This window comes from Lissotriton vulgaris, chromosome 5, assembly GCF_964263255.1.
Source record: "Lissotriton vulgaris chromosome 5, aLisVul1.2, whole genome shotgun sequence".
Taxonomy (NCBI): domain Eukaryota; kingdom Metazoa; phylum Chordata; class Amphibia; order Caudata; family Salamandridae; genus Lissotriton; species Lissotriton vulgaris.
The window spans coordinates 1,152,198,553-1,152,224,605 of NC_141693.1; the positions used below are offsets into that span (position 1 = coordinate 1,152,198,553).

General features: G+C 43.1%; 1 protein-coding gene across 2 annotated transcripts in view; it reads left to right on the plus strand.

Moving 5' to 3' along the window:
- ENO4 (enolase 4) overlaps positions 1–26,053 on the plus strand; it is a 485,281-nt gene that overhangs the window by 411,393 nt on the left and 47,835 nt on the right. For both annotated transcript variants that reach the window (XM_086922915.1, XM_086922916.1), the window contains exon 11: positions 7,201–7,268. In XM_086922915.1, coding sequence (XP_086779041.1) covers positions 7,201–7,268 — 68 coding nt within the window. The remainder of the gene's footprint in view (positions 1–7,200; positions 7,269–26,053) is intronic.

A 26,053-nucleotide genomic window follows, 5' to 3' on the forward strand; every position in this document is an offset into this window, starting at 1 on the left:
ATTATTTTGTCTGCAAAGACTGGTAAAAGACGAAGTCTAAATCTGTAGCTATTAAGAATGTTGCCCATTATATCCATATGGGTTGAAGGGCTTTAGCATTGGAGCATTTGCTTTTGTGACAGCCTCTAAGTCTGGAATTGGAGTAATAACAATAATGTGTTTCCCTTGTTCAAGTGGCCTCTCTTTAAATATAGCCATCTGCACTCCAGTCAGTATTTCTTCAGTGGATGTAAAATGCATCTCGCATTGGAATATAATTGCAATTTATATACAATCAGCACTGTTTAACCTTCATTACAGGTGATCTAGGTAAAGCCAATGGCACGCACAACTAGACAGATGACCAGGCTTGTAGTATTTACACGTGTATGTAAAGGTTGTGTAGCAAGCAATTCAGATTGGAGTGATCTGAGTATATGTGTATGGTCTGAGGTCCAATGTAAACTGGAAAAATCTGGGTGAATTAATTCATGAAATGATTTAATGTGCTGTGCCTAAGTTCTGACAAAATTAAGAAATCCTAATAGGGATTGCATTTTCCTAAATGTGTTTGGTGGATGTAGCAGATCACACTTCTCTACGAAGTGTGGTGCAGAGCTGTTTAGACGCTTGGTAATCTCGCATCCTAAAAATAGGACACTTGGCTATATTAGGTTTCTTGCAGTTGAGCTTGTAGCCAGATTCAGTAAATCCCAATATTATGCAAACTACTCTGGCTAAATGTGTGTTTAACTCATCGTCCCCATGGGGAGTCAATTAAAGCGACATTGAAATTGTAGCACTGAGTAGGCAGTCCAATCTCTGCTTTCAGGTGCTATATTCTGTCACAAAAAAATTATTGGAAATATCCTAGGTTGTTATACATTTTTTACAGACTATATCATTTATAAGTGCTGTACTGTGTGTATTTTGTATTGCAAATGTGCATGTATGACTATTTAAATGTCTATAACACAACATGTGTATTTGTAAAGCACACATTCACCCCAATGAGGTCTCTTGGCGCTGAATAACAGATGGTTATTGTTACCCAACTCAATGGTACTCATTTCAGTGACCTCAGATGGATGAAAGGCTAAGTGGACCTGCCAGGATTTGAACCTGTGACCATGAGGTCAAACACAGACCTCTAAAGTGGATGCATTACTCCACTGAGCCACCAGACCCGGCCCAGACCTAATATACCTCCTCCTCTGGTGCAGTAAGTGCTGCCCCGCCTCTTGGTGGTAAAGAATTCTGGGACATGTAGTCCTGCCAAACCTGCGGTCACTCATGCATCCGGCGATGTGGTAGACCCCTGAAGATTAACTGCACCTATTCCTCCTGTGGTGCTGGAAGTGCTGCCCCACTTTTTGACAATAAAGAATTCTGGGGCGTGTAGTCCTGCCCCCACTTGTCACCACAAATGTCTCATAGGCTGGTAGTTATGCCATTGTCCACATGTCATAATCTTGGTCTTCTCGGTAATAAGCTTTAGATGGTTCTTCATCATTGAGGTGTTTATTGCTCAAAGGCAGTCATCGAGTTTTGAATTGTAGAGGTCTTCGAAGGTATGCATTTTTAAAATTATTTTTGTATCATATGCACAGTGTTTACACTTGTTTTCTTTTGGCACTAAGATCCCTCGCAAAGCCAATTTATACTGCTTTTTGTGACTTTAGTTTGCAGGGAAATCCGTTGTATTTGAGCTATTCCTACCCTTTGTACCCACGTTGCATAGATTATGAGGGATTTGACACGTGACATTTAATGCTGTGCTTAGTCCTATGTTTGCTCCATGAAATCTTGTGTACATCAAAGATGACTGCGGCTATTATTTGCTTCACTTTACATCATGCCCATGCTAATTATTTACAGAGCATCGGCTTTAGTATCCATTAGCAGAAAACTATACATGCATTCGGTAATATTGTCTATGATGGAGGCTGTGCTATCTCTGCACATCCTTAATCTCCCATCCTACCAATCACCTCCCCTTGAAGTCCTCAGATCGTTTGAGGCAAGGCATCACCATTTATATACTCGTCACCTACAGTCAACATCCTGGGTAGCTGCTCATGACACAAGAAGTGCTACTCACCTCTATGACAGTATGTGATGGAAAAAGTTTCTTTGGTCTACACAAAGGTAAATAGGGTCCTAGAATCTGCCAAAGCCTTAATTACATTTGTGTGCTTCTCTTCTCTGAATGGATTCTCTTGTGGGAAGGATGGCGCCTGTGAGTAAGAACCAATTACTCCAATGAGGATTAAATCATCCTTAAGTCTCTCCAAAAATCATGAAAGCAGAGTTTGTGGGCAAGGGTTCGCTGTAGGCAATGACTAGGTTCTGCTTATTGTTCAGGAACTTCCTGTTGAGCTCATCCATCATGAATGGGTTTCTCTGAAATGGCGAGTCTTGCGGCAAAAAGAGATTTGATAGGTCAATGACTCCAATTTCTGACAGGTGAATCTAAATTAGTGGGGAAGTTTTTTTAATCATTCATAAGTTTCTTAGAATTGCCGACAAACCTAGCCAGGGAGCTTCACACCAAGTACTTTATTATATTTGATGTTGAATGGTCTTTTGGCTTCAGTTAAGGTAATTAGACTTAAACGCATGATGTAGATGATTTGTAAGTGACATGCCTAATGCTTTAAACATAGTGCTTAATTGATGGCATGTCAAGGGACATAACCTCCAAATGTCACTGGATCCCCACGTTCCAACACTCCAAAGTACATGGGAGATGCCTGATTTATTTTGTTAGACTCGTTAATAGTTATTTTTTTTTCGAAATGCATTTCACACCAATGCAAGTTATCAGGAAAGTAAAGTTGTCCTGTCTATTAAACACATTATGTATTATTAAGTATTGACACTTGTACTTGAACCATAGGTACTACCAGTACACATTTCTTTCAGTACACATTTTCCAGACTGGCCTGCTCTCTCCTTGAGCCACAGGGAAGTAAAACTCTATATATGGCATAATATCAACATTTGTAAGCAAGAAAGAGGGATATTTACATTTTTTTAGCAAAGTAATTTATTTGGCTTGCTTTCATTTTGAGGCAATTTTATGGATGACACAGCAAAAATAAAGCTGTATGGGGTTTAAAAAATAATGAGTCACCCTGCTGAGACAGGTGTCTTGGCATGTATGACATGGGTAGAAATGGAAGTGCATGCAAATATTCTCAAGGAGCAGAAACACTTTGGCAATGGGGTGCTATCTAGCACTGTAAGTGGGATAAAAAAGTTTGAAAGGGTACTCTAAAAAAAGCATGGGCAAAGAAGTGAAACTAGGAATATTTGATTAGAGGCATCGCTATAGTAATACAAAACACCCTGTGTATATGATTATAATACTTTCATCAGCTTCATCCCAATTATTTTCAGGGAGAAAAATGCAAGTACTCCGGAGGCCAGGCTTACATCCCCCCCACCCTCCAAAAAAAGTATCAGTGGGGAGCCACGGGCAATGGCTAATGGGTCAAGAAAGACGTGGGTCGAAAACGTTTGGGAACCACTGCTCTAAGCAGAGTCTCTGTCTGATGGCTGGCTCAGGCGCATTTAGACACCTGCACCAGCCTTCAAAGAGAGATTACCAGGTTTGGCGAAATTCCATCCCTGGCAATGGTGCCATGGCACGCCTCCCCATTTGTGACGTACTAGGAGTCATTGCTAAAGGTAGGCATGGGCTCTACAGGCTTAAGTCCTGCTGCGCCTGTGGCCACACGCTTATCAGACTGTCACAGAGTTGTAAAGGGTGGAGTGAAAGAGCACAGACCAAAACCTCAAACCTGCAGCTGCACAGGTTTGAAGTTTCAGTGTTATGCCGAGCGCAGGAAGCTGAAAGGAGCAATCTTCCAAACTGGACATGCACCAAGGTATGTAATAAGCTTTAAAGCTTTTACATATTGTGTTCTGGGCATATCGGTAAGTGTGTGTTTGTGGGTAAAAGTGGGTCTGTGAGAGAAAGCATATGTGTGTGTAAGTGAAAATGAGAGAATCTGTTGAGGGAGTCAGTGAGTCACAACAAGTGATAGGAAGGGTGGGCATGCGTGTGAATGAATGACAGTGAGTGTAAGTGCTAGGGTGAATGACAGTGAGTGTTACTGTGAGTGAGTGTTACTGTGTAAGTCTTAGAGAATATCAATCTGAATGAGTCATAACGAGTGAAAGAGTGAGAATGATTTTGTCAAAGTGAGTCTGAATGAGTTGGACTAAGTAGGAATTAGTGAGAAGGATGAGACTAGGTGAGTATGTGAGATTGAATTAATCAGAGTAAGGTTTATTGACAGAGAATGAGTGAAAATGAGTGGAATTAAGCGAGACTGACTGAGAATGAGTGAGACTGAGTGGGTCGCCATGTGATTGACTCAGAGAATGAGTCAGTCAGAATGAGTGGGACTTAGTGAGAACGAGTTAGACTAGGGAAGTCAACGTGAAATTGAGAGATAGGTGAGTTAGAGTGAGATTGATAAGTGAGAGTGGGTGGGGCTGAGTAAGAATGAATGAGATTGAGTGATACTGAGTTAGAATAACTGAGAATGAGTGAGACTAAGTGAGTGGGTCAGAGTAAAAATTAGTCAGACCAAGACCAAGTAAGAGTGAGTGAGTCAGAGTGGGACTGAGTGAGCACCCCTTAAACCCACTGAGAAGTCCGGCTCGCTCACTGGAATTCAAGCCAAAGAATACACCCCAACACAGGTCACCAGCCGCCTACCTTTATCAAACTTTGATTCACAAAGCTCTGTGTATGAAAGGTTAATAATAGCAGTGGAAGAGATTGATGAATGCAGTAACGGCCGTCTCCTGCCAAAGTGGTGAGGTGGGCAAGAGGAGGGAGCTGGGGAGCTGGGGGGGGGGTTGAGGGGGGGGGTTGGGTCGGGGTACAAGTTAAAAATAATTAAATAACAATTACCTACCCGATCGCCACCGGGGCTGTCCGCTGCTTCGCGCTCTTCCGCGCACTGGCTCCCAGAATGCACTGCTACCAATCCTGAAGCAGCAGGAAAGCAGAATCAGGATTGGCCTGAGCACTGGGACTTTGCGCTCCCAGGCAGACGGGGTGCCTGTGTGCCTGGTTTCTCCAGCCCCAGCAACGCAGCTGGGGCTGGAAAAAGCTTCACTGCGCATGAGGGTGTGGTCAGCCTTAAACAGCTGGCCAAACCCTCCTGCGCAGGGAAGGGAAAAGGGAGCACTACCACTCCCCTGCCATGGTGTCATCCCCCTGGGCCAACCCCCAAGACTCGTCAGAGTCCTGGAGGTGGGTCCAGGAGGATTAACATAAAACAATAATAAAACCGATTTAAAACCCGTTTAATCATCGTTTTATTTTTCAGGTGATGGAAGGGGAGGCAGCGCTCCTCCGCCCTAATGGAGGGGCGGCCGCTGAGTTATGGAAGGCAGGTATCTGGATATACCTTGCATGGGCATTAGAGTTTTATCTGCGCTTGTTTACTCAGATGATGCGTCCGTATGGCACACACCGCCAATGTTTTGAAAAAGTTAATTGATGGTTTTGTGGCCTTCATGAATTACAGAGATTTGAGCACTAACCGCTTAAAGCTTCAAAAGGATTTTGGGCCATAAATCCTGAAAATCTAAAACTTTTACTGTTCGCAATCATGTTCTTAAAAAAGTTCAGGCCTATTCTTTTCTGAGATTTGTTTTTAACAAGCTGGGTCTCAACATTTTTCCTAAAGAAGGGCACTCTTTCTTCAATCCCAGGCTTTTGTGTGTGACTTGTATGTCTAGACAGCGATACATTTCTTATTCATATGATCACTTTATAGCAAGTATATCTCCTCGGTCTGTTATGGGAAGCAAGTGTCTGGGGTTATGCTGATAACCGTATTCTTCTGCTAGAGGAGAATAGATTTTGCAGGTTACTTTAAACTCTGCCCTCCAGCGGCCCACATTTCCTTGTCATGTTTCTTCTTTAAAAGATAGAATCAAGCTCTCGTTGCTCTTGCTTTCGATTTCTGGACTAATCCTCTACTATTCTACTATTCTTAGTAGGTTATTAAGTATTGCTTGAGATCAGATCGCCACCTGAATCTCAACAGGCTTTCTTAGGATGTTTAATTTATTTTAATGGAGATATCAATTGTAGCTTTATTGTGCACGAAAAATTACTTTTTTATAACTGTAAAAAAGAAATGGTTGATTTTCTTTCCTGGGCAAAATAAGCAAAGTTGTCCAGTTTAGGAGAGGAAATTAACAGTATGCACACCCTTCATTTTAGGTTTCCTTGAAGGTGGATTTTTATCATCTTGAATTTGTAATTGAACGCATAATTTACCCCATTCTTTATAAACAGCACCTTTCCCCATTTGTTTTGCTATAAATGCATTCGCATTTATGAAATGTGCTTTCCTTCTCTCTCATGTAAGAAGAATATGTTCTTTAATCGTGCCAACTGGCCCTCAAAAAAATTGTATTTCTTGGGAATACTGTATGGCGGGAAACTGGTTAAGGAAGATCATTTTTATGTTCACCCAATGTATAAAATGTGCAACTTTTCTAAATGAGGAATATGAGAATGCCATGAGCCTCTGCTGGACTACACTAGGATATTAGCAATATAAAGCACGGCCTTGATTCTCCTGGCACAATGTATCACCTCATCAATAAAAACATTCTTACAGATGAGGCTTTAAAACAAGGAGGAGTTAAGTGACTGGTAGACTGTAGTGCCAAAATCATTTGCTTTGTTTACAATGCCTTTGAAATGCTTTAGAAGTTTCACAAGAATATTTTTCTCGTGACTTCGTTTTATGTGTTTAACAATGGCATTTATTTTGATTTTTTCCTCTATGTTTATATATTGTGCTTTACTGAGAACTGTTAACCTTTGATGTATTGGCTTTTGGCCACTGAGTCATACATCTTTTTAAATAACATGCTATTGACTGAATTAATAAAAAGCAGATTTTTTATATGTCATTGGTTTATCCTTCCTCTCTACTATTATTTTTGACAAGCAAATAGTAAATTGCCTAGGTTGTTATTTCACATATATATTGTGCTTTACCTTTCCAGTCTCTGCGAGTGAATAATTACCAATAGGCAATGACAAATCTTTATCAAAGTCTTACAGTTATATTTTCTATTTTGTACAGTTGAAGGAAATAAATCATATTTTTGAAAATCAGACAGTGCTCTAGTGGTGCCAACAAATAAAGTTTACGTTTGCAATCTCTTCCTCAGAAAGAAAAGACGTTGCAGTTCTTGGAAGTACTGATGGGGAATCTTGTGATGACAGCCTCGCAGACCTGGTACGTTTAAGACATGACTTGTATGTACAGTAAGACATTTCCTTGTTCATAAGTTATTCCTTGTGAGCTTGCATCGAATTTGCACTTGGGTAGCTTTGCAAATACAAATACGCAATTGCCGGTGTTCTGCATATTCAGTGGAATTACACATTATTGCTTTTTGGTGAAATATGTGTTTTTCCAGTGTGTGCATTGATCCAAGTGAGGCCTATCCATCAGTATGCTGTTAAGCCGTTCCTAGGCTCACATTTTTAGTGTAGAGCACTAAATGCTTTAATGCAACATTGGAGGAGCATTGCTCCACTTAAATTAGCCCAGAAGATGAATAATAAAATGGAAATTCATTACCAATTTTTTTTCATGCTCCCGTCCTGAATGGAGCGTCCGGACAGGGATGGGCCGCTGCTGAATGACAGAAGTAGGGAGGAGGATGGGCTGATTGTGCACTTTTCAAAGTGTGCATGTCCCTTTGGCCGGCCGTCTTGCAAAGGCCAGCTACACATGCACACTTTGAAACCTCTAACCCAGCTGTGTTAAGACAGCTGGGTAGGAGTAAGTGCTGGCCTCCAGTGTTTTCGGGAGCTGCGAGTGAGGCCGCTCCCTCCAATCAGGGCACTGCTCCCACAGCATGAGAGCAGTGGCAGTGGTTTCAAGCCATAAAATGGAATTGGTAGATAAATCACAACAATGGGGGTACTTAGATAGTATTCAGGTTAGGACCTGGATCAGGTGGGGCATTGATCTGTAAAAGAGCTTTTAGAGGTAGCCAAAGCTATCTGGATCTGGTATGGTTATAGTTTTGGTTGAAGATAATGTTATCTGAGTTTCTGAGGATGCATACCCCAGCCCACCAAGTGTGGCAGGAGATTGATTTAAAGTTTTTCCAGTCTCAAAGGATCTTTTCGAACCTTAATGTGAGTTATAGGTCAAATAATAGAAGTTCTGCTCAGTTTAGTGAGGGAGGATTGTAAATGATCCAAGGGCAAATAGGGACAGGGTCACACTGCAGTGGAAAATGTTGGTGATGGTTTTATTAATATCCTTACAGTATGAGTGGAGCACAGAACATAAAAACACCATGTGTTCCAGGTCTCCTACTCCGTATAAACAGTTCTAGCATTAGGTTGAATGTATTAATCGTAGTTTGAAGAGTTTGTCCAGGGTCCAGAAGGATCTATTTAGCAGCAAATATTAACACTGTGAGATAATGAGGGAGATTTTGAGCTTAGTTACATGTATCAATATAAGTGCCAGTTTTTTAGGTCGAGCCTAGCGCAGCGTGCATGCGCTGCTTTATGGGAGGCTTCTTGTGAGCGCTCAAAACATCTCAAAACTTATCCGTGTGGGTCTGACTCCTCCCACACACTCGATTGACCTTTGTATGTGTCTTTCAATGATGAAAACACACAAATGGCCAAAGGTGGGTGCATGTCCCACCTCTTCTTCAAATGTTCACTCCCACGGCGCCTTGCTCTTGGGAGCGAGCAGAGGCGTTCAGGGTGCAGCTGTATTCCTCGTGGCGTCGTGGATCAGGTTACTAATTAAACACAGCGCGGTCGCTTTCACTTTAGCGGCCGCACTTTTGTTTTGTGTGGGCTTGTTTCCTTTGGCGTGGCGCCAAGCGTGCTTTCTCATTCATTATTATGTTCCTTAAACTCATTGCCCCTTTACTTCACGGTAAACATTTTTTTAATTGCAGCCTTTGTTCTGTTTCCTATAAAACACAATGGTTTGGCACTCCCCACAATAAACAATAACAGTGATAATCAAGTAATGATTTAAGGATTCTGTTCAGTAGGGCTTAAAATGTTCTTTTATTCATAATCTTCATACAAGGCGTAGCCAACGCGTTTCGTCCAGAGGACTTCTTCAGGGAGAAAAGTGAGGAGACTATGTCGAATATGTCCTGGAAGTATATTATTCCAAGCATCCAGTGTATATAACAATAGTCACCTTATTTTTTATAATGCAAGCCATTCCTTCAAATTAAAGTTCTATCTTTGTTTGTAATCGAGAAGGATTACTTTGAATGGTGCCAATATTCGCATCCAATCACTGTGGCGTCTGTATTAGCTTGTATTTAGCAGCGTGTCACCTCAACCCCGATGTCAGTTTCAAATTGTTTCCTATTGATTACTAGACTTATTTTGTTTCTGTGTTTCTGGTCCCGCCCCTCTCCCATTGTCCGTGTTGTCTCTGGTCCCGCCCCCCTCCCGTTGTCCTTGTTGTCTCATGTGACCCATGCTTGCGGCCCTGTTCTGGGGCACTACTGTTGCTCGCTGCTCCTACACATATAGCAGCAGCAGTAGTTCCTCTGGCGCTCCTCCAGCAGCCACCTGGGCATGAATTCAGAAACTCCCTGCCTGTCTCACCAAAGGCCTCCCCCCAACTCTGCAGAGTCAGTGGACACTCTCCCGTGCAGTTTTCTCTGCAGTTACGCTGCTTGCTGCCGGATTTCTTCACTATTGGCTTCGGAGATCTAAGATCCGCTGCTAATAGTTTCCTTGCAGACCGGAGCTAGATCAAGTGGTCGGGTCTGCAAAAAAACGATTTCTATGTTTCTTTATCATTGTTGTGATACAAATTCAGTTGAAAGTGTCATGTTAAAGCAAAATAACCCTTGCACACACTGGCACTGCTGTTATAGACCTTGTTTGGCGCAGCTTTCCCTGATTTGTTATAAAGTCGCCAGAACAATGACATTTGACAAGGTTTCATCGGTATTGTTTTGGAAAGAGCTCTGATAGCTTGACATTTATTTTCTTATCGCTTGAGAGGCAACAGTAACAGTTCATGAACGCTTGACAAAGCTAAACTTTCCAATGAGCGATGCTATAGAGAGTTCCTGCAGCTTTCAAATACATCAGAAGTAATGCGATACCCATGCTTTTAGGATAATAGTTAATCTAAATTTAGTAAAAGCTGCACACCTGGCTCCTCTCTCTATGTGGCAGACAGGAGGAACGTCTGAAACAAAAAGAGCAAAAAACAAGAAATGCCATGAAACTGATTACATTTTTCTTCTCTGAGATTAATTTTGCCACACCACTATCATCAGGTGCTGAAGGACAAATTATCTGATAGTCGCGATAATTGCTTTGAATTCCTGTGCTTTCCTTAATCAGGTCCAGTAATTAAGTTTGAGGTGGGCCAAGCCCCTGATGCTGGCTGCCAGGGGGAATGTGACTGACGCTGAAAGCCAACCCACAAAAATTGGGGAAAGGGCTGTGGGTGAAGGCTATCTCAGTGATGACCGAGGATTTTCCCCGTAGACACAGCTACACAGCAGTTAAGTTTTTGTGAAAGCAGCAGCTTGTTGCAAAAACAGTGCTCTGAATGGGCCTTAGACTTTGAAAGGTGTGTTACCCATTTGGCCCTCTTAACTGTGAGAAGGTCTGGAGAACCAAAACATGCTGGAGCTAGAGTGACTGCGCTGCGGTCTAAGCTTTGAAAAGCAAAGTGCCTTTTCATACATGTGCCACCAGGGATTAATGTATGTTATTCCTTTAAAAAATCAGTGCTCGCTAACAGTTACAAAAGCATTGGGCTCGCAAATTGATTCACAAATGTTTGAAAAACTGGGATGTTATTTAGTTGCGCTTTCAGCACACCTCCACACCACCACCACCACACCACCACCTCAGCACCAGCCACACCACCTCAGCACCAGCACACACCATCTTAGCACCAGCGCAGCACCACCACAAGCGCAATACCACCTCAAGCACAGCCCCACCTCCGCAGCAATTCAGCACTAACGCAGCAGCACTTCAGCACCAACTCGGCATTACTCAGTACCACCTGAGCACCAGTGCAGCAGCACCACCACCTCAGAATGACTCAGCACCACAGCATCACTCAGCACCACCTAAGTATCATTCAGCATCACCTTGCAATCAGCACACAACCACCTCAAGATCACCTCCACATCAGCACACCACCACCTCAGCACCACCGCAGTCTGCCCTTGTATCTGGAATCTGTTGATTCTCCCCTATAATCTGTCCATTGCTCGTGTGGTAATTCAGGTGCTGTTTGCCAACTTCCACCATCCCGTAGTTTGTGTCCCCCCCACCCACCCATCTCCATAACAAAAATAAACAGTAACAAACACGCATTACAACAGGCAGGAAGAAGTTGCCAGCATGACCAGGAGAAAATAATTTTTTGATAGGGTCGTTCAATTGTACATATTGTCTTCTTGGTTATATATTTATAACGTAACAAATGTTTATAACACTTTTTTATTAAAAATGTTCAACATGCTGCACAGCTGCCGCAATGCTCTACAACACAGCTTAAAGAAATTGGCAAAGGCACTTGCTCTGGCTAAACACTTTTAAGGTTCCAAAGGCGAGAGCTATTGGCTATGCCAATGCTTGTCTAATCTAGGTGGCTGTATCCTTCGTTAAGGCACCTGTGCTGGGATTTTTGTATGCCACTGGGAGTGTATTACTGAAGGATTTTATAAAGTTTAGAGTCTTGGTGGTCTTAAGATGCGATTAAGATTAGTTGTCTTAGAATGCTTAGGGTTTGCGGGTTCAGGAAGACTTGGTTGCGATTAATTGCAACTTAGAGTTTAAGAAATTTGTAAAATTCTAAGTCATGCATGTTAGAGCACGTTTGTAAATATGAGAAAGGGAATGGATTGGCCCTGTCAACAACCTCCTTAATGTACAAGATATTATGTGATGTCCAGGAATGCAAGTGAAGAGTTTTAGGGGTTGTGCCACAGAGAGGCATACGAGGAGTGTGTGATTTTGTCTACACATTTGTTATCTAAGTGTTTAACTGTCATTATCGTGTCTCTGATTAGGTTGGAGGAGTGTAGGGGGTTGAAGTGTTTCATGGAAATAGGAGCTAAGGGGGTGAAGGGGAAGAAGAATCCTTTTTGGATCTCTGTCTAGGTGGGAGAGGGAGCAACAGACTCGATTGTAGCCAATGAACAGATTGTTTGAAGATAAATGCCAGTTAGAGTTTGCTCAGGCTGGGTAGTCCAACTCTACCTTTCTCTTTGATCAGGGAGAGAACTTTTGGTTGAAATTCTGGGTCTTTTACTGCAACAAATAAATTGTATGTTAGTCTTGTTGAACAATTTAAAAAGGTAGCGAAGAGGTGCTGTGGGAACATGCTGATGATGAAGTTTACCTTGAGTACTATAGCATTTTGGTACAGTCTAATCTTACCCACCAAGTCATGTGTTTGAGTGACCATGTCTCAATGAGGTCTTGTATGTTTTTTAAGTAGAGTTTTTTCAGTATGAGTGGGAGACTCGAAAGAGTTGAAGGCCTGGGTACTTAAGGTGATGGTTTTGCCATTTGAAGTTACTGTTACCAAAAATTGCTGGTATGCATAGTGGGATTGAGAGGATGACCTCTGCTTTTTCTTCATTCAGAGTGTATCCCGAGGCTATAGAATAGGCATTGATCAGGTTCAAAATTTCGGGTATGGCTGTGTCTGCATCTTCAGAGAAGATGAGAACATCATTGGCATACGCTGCCACCCTATGTGGTTTTGAGTCAACTGGAATGGCTATTATGATGGTGTTATGGTGTATTTCAGTTAGGAGGGGTTTGATGGCTTAGCGATAAAGTAGTGGGGATAGGGGTCCGCCTAGCCTGTTTCCTTGAGATAATTTAAATGTATCAGATAGGGAAACATTTATTGTCACTCTGAATAATGGATTGTCATAAAGTACGAAGCCCGTTCGCTAGAAGATCAATCCTAGATTAAATTTGCAGATCACTGATCTTGGGAAGGGGCAGGATACTTTGTTGAAGGTCTATTTAATGTCTAAGACCATGACCATTGCTAGGGAATGAAGCAAGAGAGCCTTTTCTAACATGTGAGCAAAGAGCCTGATATTGTCGGATGCCAGCCTTCCTTTTATGAAACCAGTTTGGGAGGAATGTATTAATGTGAAGAGTATTTTTTCCTAACTTGTATCTAGGAATTTTGCATGGATTTTACAAACTGCATTAAGCAAGGATATGGGCCTTTAGTTTATGGTATCTAATGGATGTTTGTTTTCCTTGTGGATGACTGGTATTATGGCCTCTGAAAGGTCCTGACCTGTTTTGCCCTTGGAGGAATAATAGTCGAAGAGGGATTTTAAATGTGGTGTTAGTTGTGATCTGAAAGTTTTGTAAAAACTACTGATCAAGCCGTCCGGTGCTTTCCTTATTTTAATTGTTTTGATTGTGTTTTCTATTTCTTGTGTCTCAATTTGTTGTTTCAAGAGGTCTGATCCTCCTTTTTAATTGATGGGATTTTGTTGTTTTGGAGGTATTTGTTGCAATCTTTAATATATGGTTGGCAATCGGGGTTGAATAACTCTTTATAGTAGTCTGCAAAAGCAACTGGCTATACATTTAGCCTCGGTTTTCCCTGATTTGCTATTAATTGTGGTTATTGAGAAGTTCTAGCTTTTGACCTTTATGTAATTATCTAGGAATCTCCCAGGGTTGTAGAATTTACATAGTTGTTCAGCCATATATGAGCTCTCTCGCTTATTAGTTTGTTGTATTGGTATTTCAGGACTTTAAGTTTATTCATCGATTCGGTGGAGTGATTTGAGATTAGGAGACGTGCAGGTTGCTTCACTTAGGATTCCCAGTCTTTAAGTTTTTTATTGGCTGTCTTGTTTTTGTTGGTCATGATGCTTATCATTCTTCCTATGATTGTTGCTTTCATGGCATCCCAGAGTGGTTCTGAAGAGAGCTCTGGTGAGGAATTTTCGTTGAAGTAGTTTAGAATTGCGGATCATATTTCTTCTCTGCTGGCTAGGTTATCTAGTTGCACTTCTTTGAGATACCATAGACTATCTGGTTTTTGAGAGTTCGATATTGTAATGTCCAATGAAATACAGGCATGGTCAGGAATGATGATGGGTTCAATCTTGAGGTTGGCTCAGAAAGGAGTACGTTTCTGATTTGTTAAGATGTAATCAATCCTTGAGTGGGAGCTATGTGGGTGGGAGTAAAAAGTGAAATGGTTACCTGTGAAGTTGAATAGCCTCCATATGTCTGTTAGGTTGTGTGTAGAGCATGGGTTTTTCACTTACTTGTGGGATTTCCCCGGTCTTGGTATGCCAATTCTGAGTACCAATTATTTAGGAGGTTACTGGCAATATTGTTATTTAATATGGTGTCTTGGAGTAAGAGGATGTCGCCTTTCAGTTTATGGCAGTATTCTATGATTTTCTTTTTTTAACAGGGTGGTTCAGCCCTTTTGTGTTTAGCGAGAGAACCTTAAGGGTGTTGTTAGGCATGATATATGTTGGGAATATGTCAGTGGAATTTTGGGGGTTTTGAGGCGTAGATGGTGTAATTGAGATTATGACACATAATACCGTATGAGAGGATTTGGAGGATGTGGCTTGGTATACCCCTGGGAAGAGAGAGTGGAGTAAGGAGTAAAGGAAGCCACAAACAGAAAAGCGAGGACAGAAGCGTATATGTAAGGAACCCGATTTCCCATCCCTAGATAGAAATTAGGGCATTGGAAGCCATGGGTCCACCTGCTAAGAGCTCAAAGGAGAAAAGATTATGGCAGCAGAGGGGAGGGTTTGATAGTTGGGTGAGTGGTAAATAGGAAGCACCAGGGCTCCAGAGTCATGAAATTAACTTTAGCTCCAGCCATTATTAAGGATAGAACGCACTGTTTTCCTTCTGAAGGTGCGTTGAGAAAATGGGGTTCGGGTTGTTGAAAACTTATCTAGTCTAGTATGACAGCATCCTTGGTGTAGGCATACAAGAACGCAGCTTCACCATGAGGATTTCGGAGTGTCATTTTGAGCTACTATTTTGCACAGTTTAGTTGTAATCACTGCTCTAAACAAATATAATAGTAGGAACCATCTTGTGATGAACGAATCCAAAACCAACATTTTTATTTTTGGGAGCCAGAAAAAGAAAAATCTTACCTGGAGAGCAGGGGGATCACAAATAGCGACCTGTGCCAGCTACAACTACTTAGGAGTTTGGTTCAACACTAGGGCAAACCAAACAGCACACCTCAGATACTTAACCACATGGCTGCTGCCATGATTTTTCCCGTATGCTGGAAATTGCTATTCTGCTGCTTTCATGACGAGCTCAGCTCGTCATCAGCACACGACACCCGTGGGTGATGACGAGCTGAGCTCGTCATCAGCAGCGAAAGGGTTAAGGCCCAAGGGTATGGGGATCATTCACAGCCTGAGGCGTTTGAATCGTCATTTGCACAGCTCTTCAGCCGAACCAATCCTAAGGGTGCTACTGGCCAAACTACTACCTGCAGTGACCTACGGCCACTTGGCCTTTCCCGGGAAAATGGATGTATTTCTGGAAAATCTACAAATCAAAGCTTATAAGAAAATCTTCTCCGTCCCGCAGCATGCGAGGAGGTCGAGGTTGAGACTCGAGCTGGGCCCGACACGAGCAAAGCTCTACTGCCTGGGAGACCTAATTAAATACTACATACACACCTTACGAGCACCAGGACAATCCCTGAAAGAGCAACTACAAGCTGCGTTTAAGCACGAACACTCCCTTTGGCACAAACAGTTGCACCTAGCTATCTCCACATTAAAGATCGAACCAACCTCTCTCACTAACCCAACTATCCCTCTGTCAACGTGGAAAAAAACAATAACAAAACAAACCATTCTAGTTTCATTTCAGACTGATGTTGCCGGGCTATCTAAAAACGAACTTTTTACCCCCTTGAATGAATCATATATCAAGGGGAAACCTCAACCATATTTTACCTATTCCCTTAACCCCCAGACTCGTAACAAAATATTACACATGAGACTCCTAGCCCTACCAATCTATGACTTTAACCCACAGTGGGCTTGGTGGAATGAGCAGCCCATTTGCAGGTTTTTCAATTACATACAGGAGTCCTGGCTCCACCTGCTTTGCTGCTACCGATTCTATGCTACCGATCGACGCCGCCTACTGATCCCTGTCTTCCGGGAACAATTACTGAGACAATGTAGGGAAGCATCGACTTAGTGTTTTAGCAATAATTCAGCCCAGGCCTTAGCAAGAGCTGGGAAGTTCGTTAATATTATTTTAACCGCACTGCATAAACACTTAGCATTAAGAATGTGATCATGATTTTATACATTTTAAAATTTTACTCTAACATGTATTGCTATGATTGTACATTACGGTTTTTATTAACTGTATAATAAAGAATAGAATAGTTGTAATCAAACAGATGACATACAAACATTTCAATCGAATAAAGAATGTACATAAAAACAACATAGCTCAATCATATGATTGAATCTTACAGTTCATCGTTAATTACAGAGTTGATTAGAAAGTTGATTAATTAGGGTGCTGATGTTAACGGACTTGAGCCGTACCTATATCGTACATACATCAACTGGGAAACTTCTTGTAAAAAAAGCAGTTACAATTACACCTACATAAAGCTTGTTCAAATAAAAAAAGCTTGCTGCTGTGAGCAAATTCCACAAGTCTGACAAGTTCAGCTGAATTAAGGTGAACCAATGAACAAGATGAACAAATCTAAACACATTCATAGGTTTTCTTGTTAGGAGGTGGTTTAAGCCTTAGTTCAATGATGATACCATGTATGTTGTGGTTGCGTCAGTGATTGTGTCGATCTGAGATTCTGTGTGTATCATATTGCCTTGGCTTCATCTTGCTAGGTTGTTGACAGTTTCCATATATGTGGTGCATATATTGAAATGTATGTGGTTGGGAGTGCTTGAGTGAGTGTGTATGGCTGTGTAAATGTTCAGGTGTGTGTATGTATGTGTTTGTTTTTTTAGTGTGGGTAGGTATGTGGTATGTGGTAGGTGTGTGTGTGGGTGTATGTGTGTGGGTGGGGAACCAGAGCTGGATACGTGCACATTGTAGTGGAGTGTAAACCTGTAGTTATGCACTTAGATGAGTGTACAAGTTCTAGGAGTACCAGGGAGTCAGAGGTTGATAATGACAGGGAGCAACAAGTTGGGAGTAGCCAATAGAGTCCTAAGAGGAGGAACCTATTGAAACAAATAAGTCATGTTAACATCATACAGACATCTTGCACAATCAGGATGATCTTTTATAGATTTAGAGTCTTATATGTTGGGATGGGAAGTCTACAGGTGTGCCCATTAAGATTGTGTGGACGGTCGAGTGAGAATGTAATTTCTTGCGGCTATTCGTTTTCGATGTAGGTTTGGAGATCTGCTGGGTCATCGAAGATTAAAGTCTTCCCTCTGTGGATGATTTTAGATCTGCCTGTGCTGATGATGTAGAAGGTGATGTTCAGCAGTATTAGGGGATTCTTTAGAACTAATAAGCCTTTTCTGCAAAACACAGTCGCTTTCGCAAAATCTTGGGAAATTCCAATCTTGACGTTATTCCAGGTTAGGCTTTATATGTGTGCTAGTTTCAAAATGTTGGAATCTAAGCGCCTTGAAGATTAGTGCACATGGAGTTTTAGCACTTTGTTACGGGTGCGGGAGGAATAGGCAACACATTAATTTTAGTCTTTGTGGGTTTTATTTTTATATACAAAGAATCCGAGCTCTTCTTCCTGGTTGTTATAGTTCCTCTCGGTGATCGGCTTCTCGCCGCCTTCCTGATACCAGATTCTGCAGATTCCGTTCTACGACCTCTGTCGGGTTTCCGCCGTGGCAATGGCTCTTCGGATTCCGTCTTGCCGCTCGATGAAAACAGAGGGAGACAATAGTGTAACAGTAGTTTGTTCGCGTTGTCAAGTGCTTTAAGGGAAAAGGTGTGGGGACCAAACCAATCGTGACACACACTTATAACTACTGCCGAAGTGGGGGTTCAGTGCTCAGGGTGGGGAAAGAATACCAGGGACAGTGGATACCCGGGGTTATTCGGTAAATGCTCCTTTACGGCTGACCCAGCCCTTGAGTTTATCCCGTACCTGAGTGAGCCATACACCTCCCGCGGGCGTATGGCTGGGCGACTCGTGGTGTCGGTGGCCTCCTGGCTTCTCCTTCTCCACGTCCTTTTCTTCGGCTGACGATCTTTTCTCCTCGCACTCCGCCAAACTCTTCCTTGCTCTGCTTTCTCCTTCGTCTCCGCTCCGCTCTCCCGCTCGCTCCCTCCGGGTGAATAAACACACCTCTGATTCGTCGTTCCTGGTATAAGACGTCTCTGCGTCTTGTGGTGACTCCTCCCAGTCGTAGTTCCAGTCTGAATTAAAGGGCCATTGTCCTGATTGTGTTTCCACCTCCGTGTCGATGTTCTGTGGAGAGTACAATAAATGAGAGGTAGAAGCCGACAACTGGATACGTGAATCTTGTCTACCTCCCTGTATTTGTGAAGACCCCAGGTTGTTACACACTTGGATAAAGTCTGGTTGACACTCTGTATGCCCTTTCAATTTCAGATGGTCCCTCAAACTTGATTTCCAGAGTTTGTGGTATCAATTGTTTGAGGAAAGAAACACATGAGGTGGCTTGATTATCTGTGCCTTCAGGTAGGCCAAAGATTTTGAGGTTTCCCCTCCAGGTTCTATTTTCTAAGTCTGTTATGCTTCTGGTGAGGATGTGTACTTGTTAAGAGGTGGCCTGTGTATTCTTTTCGTCTTTGGGATTCTCATCCTCTAGGCTGCTGATTCTAGATTTGGCTTCCCTTATTCTTGTGGAGAGGGATTTTAAGTCATTTCGCAAGCTTGAGATCTTTATGTGTAGTAGGTCTGTATTCACTTTGGTGCTTTGCACCAGTTCTTGAAGTGAGGAGAGGTTGCATAGGATTAAATCAATGTTGTAATTAGTGTCTAGGACCTGTTTTGATTTGACAGGCAACTGCAGGTGGGTCTTGTTTAGCTCTTTTTAATGATGCCTTCTGCTCCTTACTGTCTTTGGCGTCTTTCTTGTCTGCTATTACGGTAATGAGCACCAGTACCTAAGTAGACCTACGTTACAGCGCCAAGTTGTTTTGGCAACAGTTTGAACGTTCCTGTCATAGTGACACTATAATCTTAAGGAATTCGGTGCTGTATCAGTTGTACTGTTGCTGGAAGTTTTTCACATCCTACACAGTTTAGATCTTACAATGATGTATTAAGATCTACTGTCTGGATTTATTGGCAGAAATGCGGGTCTGTGGCACTGCATTGGTAATGGTGTTCCTTACAGTGGTGCAAACCTTGCATTAGCTGTAGCCTCAGTTCTCATCTCTAGAGGGTATTAGTTGGAGAGGGCCATAATCCAAATCAGTAGGATGTGCTTCAAAGTGGTATGGGATATCAATGTCAAATGTTCCTATTGAGCGCGCATATCACCGGGGAGGTCTCATGGCGCTGAGCAACAACAACAGCAAAAGGACAGTGAAAGCCAGCTTACTGGGAAAAGAGCCAGGTTTTTAATTCTCTCCAGAAGCATCTATGATCAACTATGGATGGTAGCTTATTCCAAAGCTTAGGGGCCAAATAAGAGAATGATTGACTGCCGTTTCGGGAGATTCGAATACGTTACCATTCAGTTGTAGTTTATGCTTGCCCATCCAGTCATTCACATGGACCATACAGTTTTTAAAACTGAATTTTGTGTCCACGTAATCTGGACCAAAGGTGATAAGCAGTTGAGTGTTGTCAGCATACGACATTGTTTCAAAACCATATGATCTAATGATACCAGCCAATGGTATTAAGCAAAGATTAAACAACATAGGGCTAAGGATGGAGCCCTGTTGGACACCTACACTGACTGGTCGGCTGCACAAGGCTATAGAGTCAATAAGGAGGGGAGTTTAGCAGTTGGTTAAATAATTCTCAAACCACTCCAGGGCCTTCCCTCCGATTCCCACCTCCCAGAGTCGATGTTTCAAAATACTACGGGAGATGGTATCAAAGGCTGCGGACAGGTCCAGGAGGACCAGCATTGCAGATCTTCTTTCGTCCAGTGCAAGCCTGATGTCAGTGATCTCGACAACCGCAGTTTCCGTGCTATGAGCTGCGCGGAAACCCGATTGAGAGGTGTCCAGGAGACCATGGTTTTCAAGATGGGCAGTGAGGCGTTTGTTGACTAGATGTTCTAACACATTCCCAAAGTAAGGTAACAATGAGATGGGACGATAGTTAACTGGTAGGCTGGGGTCAGCCGAAGGTTTTTTAAGAATAGGCTTAACTTGGGCATTTTTCCATTGTGTTCCAATGACATATTAAAAATTGCAGTTAGTATATTTGCAAGTTGGGGCATAATTTTTTAACAAGAGCTGGCGGAAGGGGGTCCGCGGGGGAACCTGATTTAATTTTAGTTAGACCACCTAACACTTCATTAACAGTTAGGGGTTCAAATTCCAACAGCAGGGGCACATCATTTATTTCAGGCTGTGGAGGTGGCATGGACACACTACTATTTTGCTGATGATAATATATGTCGCCTTGGGGAAAAGTAGAGTAGATGGCTCTGACTTTATTGTCAAAAAAGGAGGATACTGAGTCTACCCATTCTTGTGTAGGGCGGATGGAAGACTGCTGTACCTGGGGAGATGTGAACTCTTTCAGTATTTTATGGAGTTCTTTATTGGAGTGTGCTGCATTATTTTTCCGCTGAGTTAGATACAACTTTTTGGCCAATTTAATGTTCTTTATATAGTTAAGGTGAAACTGTCTGTATTTCCTACGATCTGCATCCAATTTAGTTTTCCTCCATTGGCGTTCGGCTGTTCTACATATTTGTTTATCAGCTTTTAGTGTTGTCGTAAACCAAGGTGAAGCTTTTCTTTTAATTTTAACCCTGGCTAAAGGGACAACCACGTCCAATGCAGATATAATGGCGACTTCCAGGGTAGTTGCGGCTTGTTCCACAGTATCTGTGTGGCATATCTGCTGTGGTTTGAAATGAACTGAAAAGGCATCCGGGGTTAATTTACGCCAGGGCCAAATCAAAATAGTTTTATTCTGTCCATGTTTCCTGAAAGGATTCATGGGTATGCAAAATTTTAAAAGATGGTGATCAGTCCATAATAATGGAAAAAATGGCTCAATTGTCAGTTTGGTGGAATTCGTAAATAATAAGTCTATGCTGTGCCCAGCTTAATGTGTGGGGCCGCCTACCTTCTGTGCCATTCCCAGTGTTTCCATTGTTCCAACTAGCTCGCTAGTGTCAGGATTAGACAATTGCTCAGCATGGTAGTTAAAATCTCCAATTAGGATAAAGTTGTCGGCAGCTAGTACATGTGGTACTACCAATTCCAATAGGTGAATTATACATTTTGCTTTTAGACCTGGGGGTCTGTAAACTAAGGCTCCTCTCCTTGTTTCAGAGTCGAGAAACATTAAGATTAATATTTCCAGCATCAATGTCCTCAAGGGGGGCCTTGGTTTCAACTGTGATGCCTCTGCCCCTTCCTACTTCCCTGTCTAATCTGGTTAAATGGTACTGAGGGGCAAAGGCTATGGTGACATCAGAAGAGTCATGGCTATGGAGCCACGTTTCAGTAATAAAGCAAATATCGGGATCTTCAGCCTCCAAAAACTCCAGAGTTCTAATGCATGTTTGAGGATGGACCGAGCATTGAGATATAAAGCCGTTAGCGATTTGGGAGCTACCTTTGAATCAGCGGCGCGTGTGCCTATAATATCAGGGGTCAATGCGGGTGTATTTTTACCATTATGAGTGACGGACTGATGATTGGCAAAGGGTACTACCGTGTGAGAGGAGCATTTACAGTAGGGGTGTGATGTTTCGGTCAGCTCACCCCACCTAGCGCTTGAGTGTTATTCTCTAGACCTCAATGAGGAAATATCGAGGTTGCAGTGTGCTCAGCTTTATCATGCACTGCCTTGTGGTAGTGTGCTGGGTTGCTGAAGGCACTATGGGGTCCTGGTGCTATGGATTTGAGAGCGTTGTAAGTTGCGCCATTTTTTTATATTATGTGAGTTGTCCCCATGAGAATATGTGGATTGAGCATGGGATGTAGGGGGAACACACCTCACATTGGGAGTAGCAATGGAGATGTGTTAAACAGTCCATATTATTATTCCCTTCACCATGCAGGGTTTTTTTGAGGGTGCGTGGTTTAATCGGATCACTGCAACACCATGTTATGTTTTCATTCTACTGCAGGTAAACCTGTGTGTCCAGTCTGGTAGAGGGACTGCACTCTCGGTGCTCCTCTCTCTGTGCACATTCAACTTAGGTGCCGGGATTGATTGTGAAGGTACGGGCTTAGGCTTTAACTTTGTCTTAAAGGCCCCGGGTGCTGTGAGAAATGGGTGCATGGGATAGAGAATCACCGCGGCGCCATCAAGCAGAGCTTGCAGTGCTGGGTGTTTATGGAGCAGGAGGCCCAGCACCAGGAAGCGGGCCGCACAGCTTCTATGGGGCTGGCAGATGAAGGCTAAGGTATGCTCCGTACCTTACAGGTAAAGTTCAGATTCCTAAATATTGCGAGTTTACTTCAGTACAGATCGTTTCTACCACCTCGATCGCTATAAGGCTCATCACAGTGAATCATAGGGGCAAGCTATGTCTCAGTAGGCCCCAAACCCTCTGTCGGGGATGCACACACTATGGGGCTCTGTAAAGGTGGTAGGGTGAGTACTTTACCTCAGAATATTGTGAAGAACTCTTCCTTAGTCTTTCACGGTCATGGGCGCTCTGTGTCAGAACCACTCAGTCTCCCAAGAGAAAAGGTACTGCTATTAATGTTATCTCCGTAAAAACCTCTGGCAGTTAGGAAAAGGCGTTAACTGGCAAAGGAATAGGATCAGGAGGATTTCCAAGATGGCCGCAGTGGTGCAGCCTTCTGGTGTTGCAGAGCAGAAGGGGAGTTTGGAATGTCCAGGAAATTCTCCTTCAGAAACACGCACTTCACCTGATGTTTCTGAGGAGAAGGAAGTACCGGTACCTTGCGGTTCGAAAAGTCAGTCAAGGGAGGTTGTCGTGCACAAAGATTCGACGTGTTCAGTTCCGTCATGCTTCCGGGAGCACTGCAGAGGAGAGAAGTGTCTATCCTAGGAGTCTAGTCAGTAAGAATTAGTAAATTGGGCTTTTCCTGTAAATCCTTGGGTGCGCACTGGAGGGAACAGTTACAATTATCAAGAGCTGTCTCTGTGTTGCGTATGTTTGTTATGGAAAAAGCTTAAATGAGTTCTTGATTTTTGGATTAGTGTCTGACGAAGGGTGAGAGTCAGAACAAGTTAGTGCGAGTTGCAAATATCAATAGTATCCATGCCTTGGGTAGTAATTACCCTATTGATTATCTTGTGTTAAATCGGCTCAGACTAATTAAGAAAGGAGTTTATCAGTAAACACGTACCAGGCAATTCCCAGGGTACGAGTTTAATGTTGATGAAAAAGGGTCATGTGGAGTCTAGCATTCATAGCCTGAAACTGTAAAAAAAAATGGGGGGTATATACTTAACAATTTAATTGAAGGTGTACGCAGGAGGCTCCACTTCTGAAAACGAAAGGTGAGCAATATAAAACAAAGATAATAATTTTATAGTATTACCACATGTGTTCAGCATATTGAAAAAGTCCCATATTTCATATCGTCATACAGTTATCAGCAAGCAGAGTAAAACAGAAAGAAAAGAAGAGAGGCATAGGTCTTTTGAGCTAAGGGTAGTTACTGTCCAAGATGAATGTTGACTAGTAACAATTAAAGTCTTTCATTACCAATATAAGGGCCAGTATTGTTCACATAGGGGGTCTCAAGACTCCGAAATTAGCTCCTGGAGTTCAGTGGGCCAACCGGTGTTCAACCCTGCTGCATTGGGGCTTGAGGACCGTGGATCAAGGGAGATGTTTGGGTGCAATCTCCCCTGGTTGCCGGAGCTTGCAATTCAGGCAACCATTTTCTCTTGGCTCAAAACCACGCCCCCAGCTGAGAGGATTTCTAATGGGGTGATCAGACCTATTGAGAACACAAGTTGGATTTCGCCAGTAGTCATTCCTGAAAAGCAGATGGACGTTTCAGATTTTGTGTTGATCTGAGCTCGCTTAATCAAAACATTTTGGTGGATACATATTCAGTCCACCAAATATGAATGAATTAATATTGGTGTTGGCTGGTGTTAGGTATTTTCCGAAACTGGATTTGAAGACTGCGTATCATCAAATCAAATTGGGCTTTTCCTGTAAATCCTTGTGTGCGCTGGCAGAGTTTGTTGCCAATAAAATCATGGCCAGCTCTAATCCCACCAACACCATCTTCACCTTGCTTAAGAATTTGAAGATGCAGGTTTGACCAATCTTTCACCCGTAGCGTCAAACCATCGCTGCGAAGACTTAGCACTCCACTTTGTGAAGATAGTGGAATTGATCTATCATGGCTTCTCCATTGGGACTGCCCTCACAGAGAATGCTGTGCCGATAGGGAATGACTCTAGGGTGGACAACTGTTTGTCGGTTTTTCCTTTGCTGTCGCTGCAGGAGTTTGAGGCCATAAGTGCAAAAATTAAGTCGGGTTCGTCAGCAGATCCAATGTCGGCGACCCAGTTTCGCCAGCTTCTCCCACTCATTTCTCCTGTGGCGCTAGAATTGCTCAACCTGCCTCTGAAATCAGCCTCCGTCCCTAGGGCGTGGAAGCACGCAAAAGTGATTCCACTCTTAAAAAAGCCTTCACTGGATCCGGACGATCCTGGCAACTATGGTCCCATATCTCAGTTACCTTTTATGGCGAAAATGGTGGAGGCACATGTCAATTCCATCTTGTCTAAATACATTGACATGCATAACATCTTTGACCCTTCCCAACATGGGTTTCGCCCCGCCATAGCACTGAATCAGCTCTCCTTGCTGTTACGGAATCTTTCCGAAGCCGGTTAGATGCAGGAGACTCGGCGGCCTTGGTCCTATTGGATCTTAGTGCCGCGTTTGATACGGTGTCACATGCAATCCTTCTTGAACGCCTTTGGGCAATCGGAATCAGGGATGCTGCCCTGGAATGGATTCGTTCCTTCCTGGACGGGCGATCGTTCTAAGTGTCAGTACCTCCTTTTCACTCTCAGGAACATGCTTTATCGCTGGGGGTGCCGCAGGGCTCTATTCTGAGCCCGCTTCTATTCAATCTTTATGTGAGACCTCTGGCGGAGGTGGCCAGAGGTAGGGGGTTATCCTTGGTGTCGTACGCCGATGATACCCAGTTGGTGATCGCCTTCTTCAAACATTGCCGGGCTAATCTGGAAAGCTTTAAAGAAGACCTGTTGGTTATCTCGGACTGGATGAAGGTTAACTGCCTTCAATTAAATGCCAGTAAATCTGAGATTCTTCTGTATGGAAAAGACCAGGAGCTGTGGTCGGAGCAGTGGTGGCCTGACCATCTGAAACCCGCTCCGTTACCGAAGAAGATGGTAAAGAACCTAGGAGTTTGGTTCGATACTGGCCTAACCTTCGAGAAACAGACAAGGACTGTTGCTGTGGTCTGTTTTGGGCTTTTGAGAGGTCTAAGACCTTTGCTTGGTTTCCTCCCTCCTGGAGTGCGTCAAACCATCCTGCAAGCCTCGATTCTTGCGAGGTTTGTTTACGGCAATGCCTTATATCTGGGGCCAACAGAGAAAGTATTAAACATCTCCAGAGGGTCCAGAATGCGGCAGCACGTATGCTAGTAGTGCTTCCTAGATCACAGTTGGTGACTCATGTGCTATCCAAGTTGCACTGGCTGCCCATTGAAGCTCACATTCACTTTAAGGTGCTGTGCTTCGCCTATAAAGTCTTGACGCACCAAGCCCCGATTGGGCTATCGGGCCTATTGAAGCCCTATTTGCCCGGGCGCGCTTTGAGATCCGCCAATTGCGGACTGGCTGCTGTCCCTCGAGTGAGGAAAGCTAGGGCGGGGGGCGCTCGT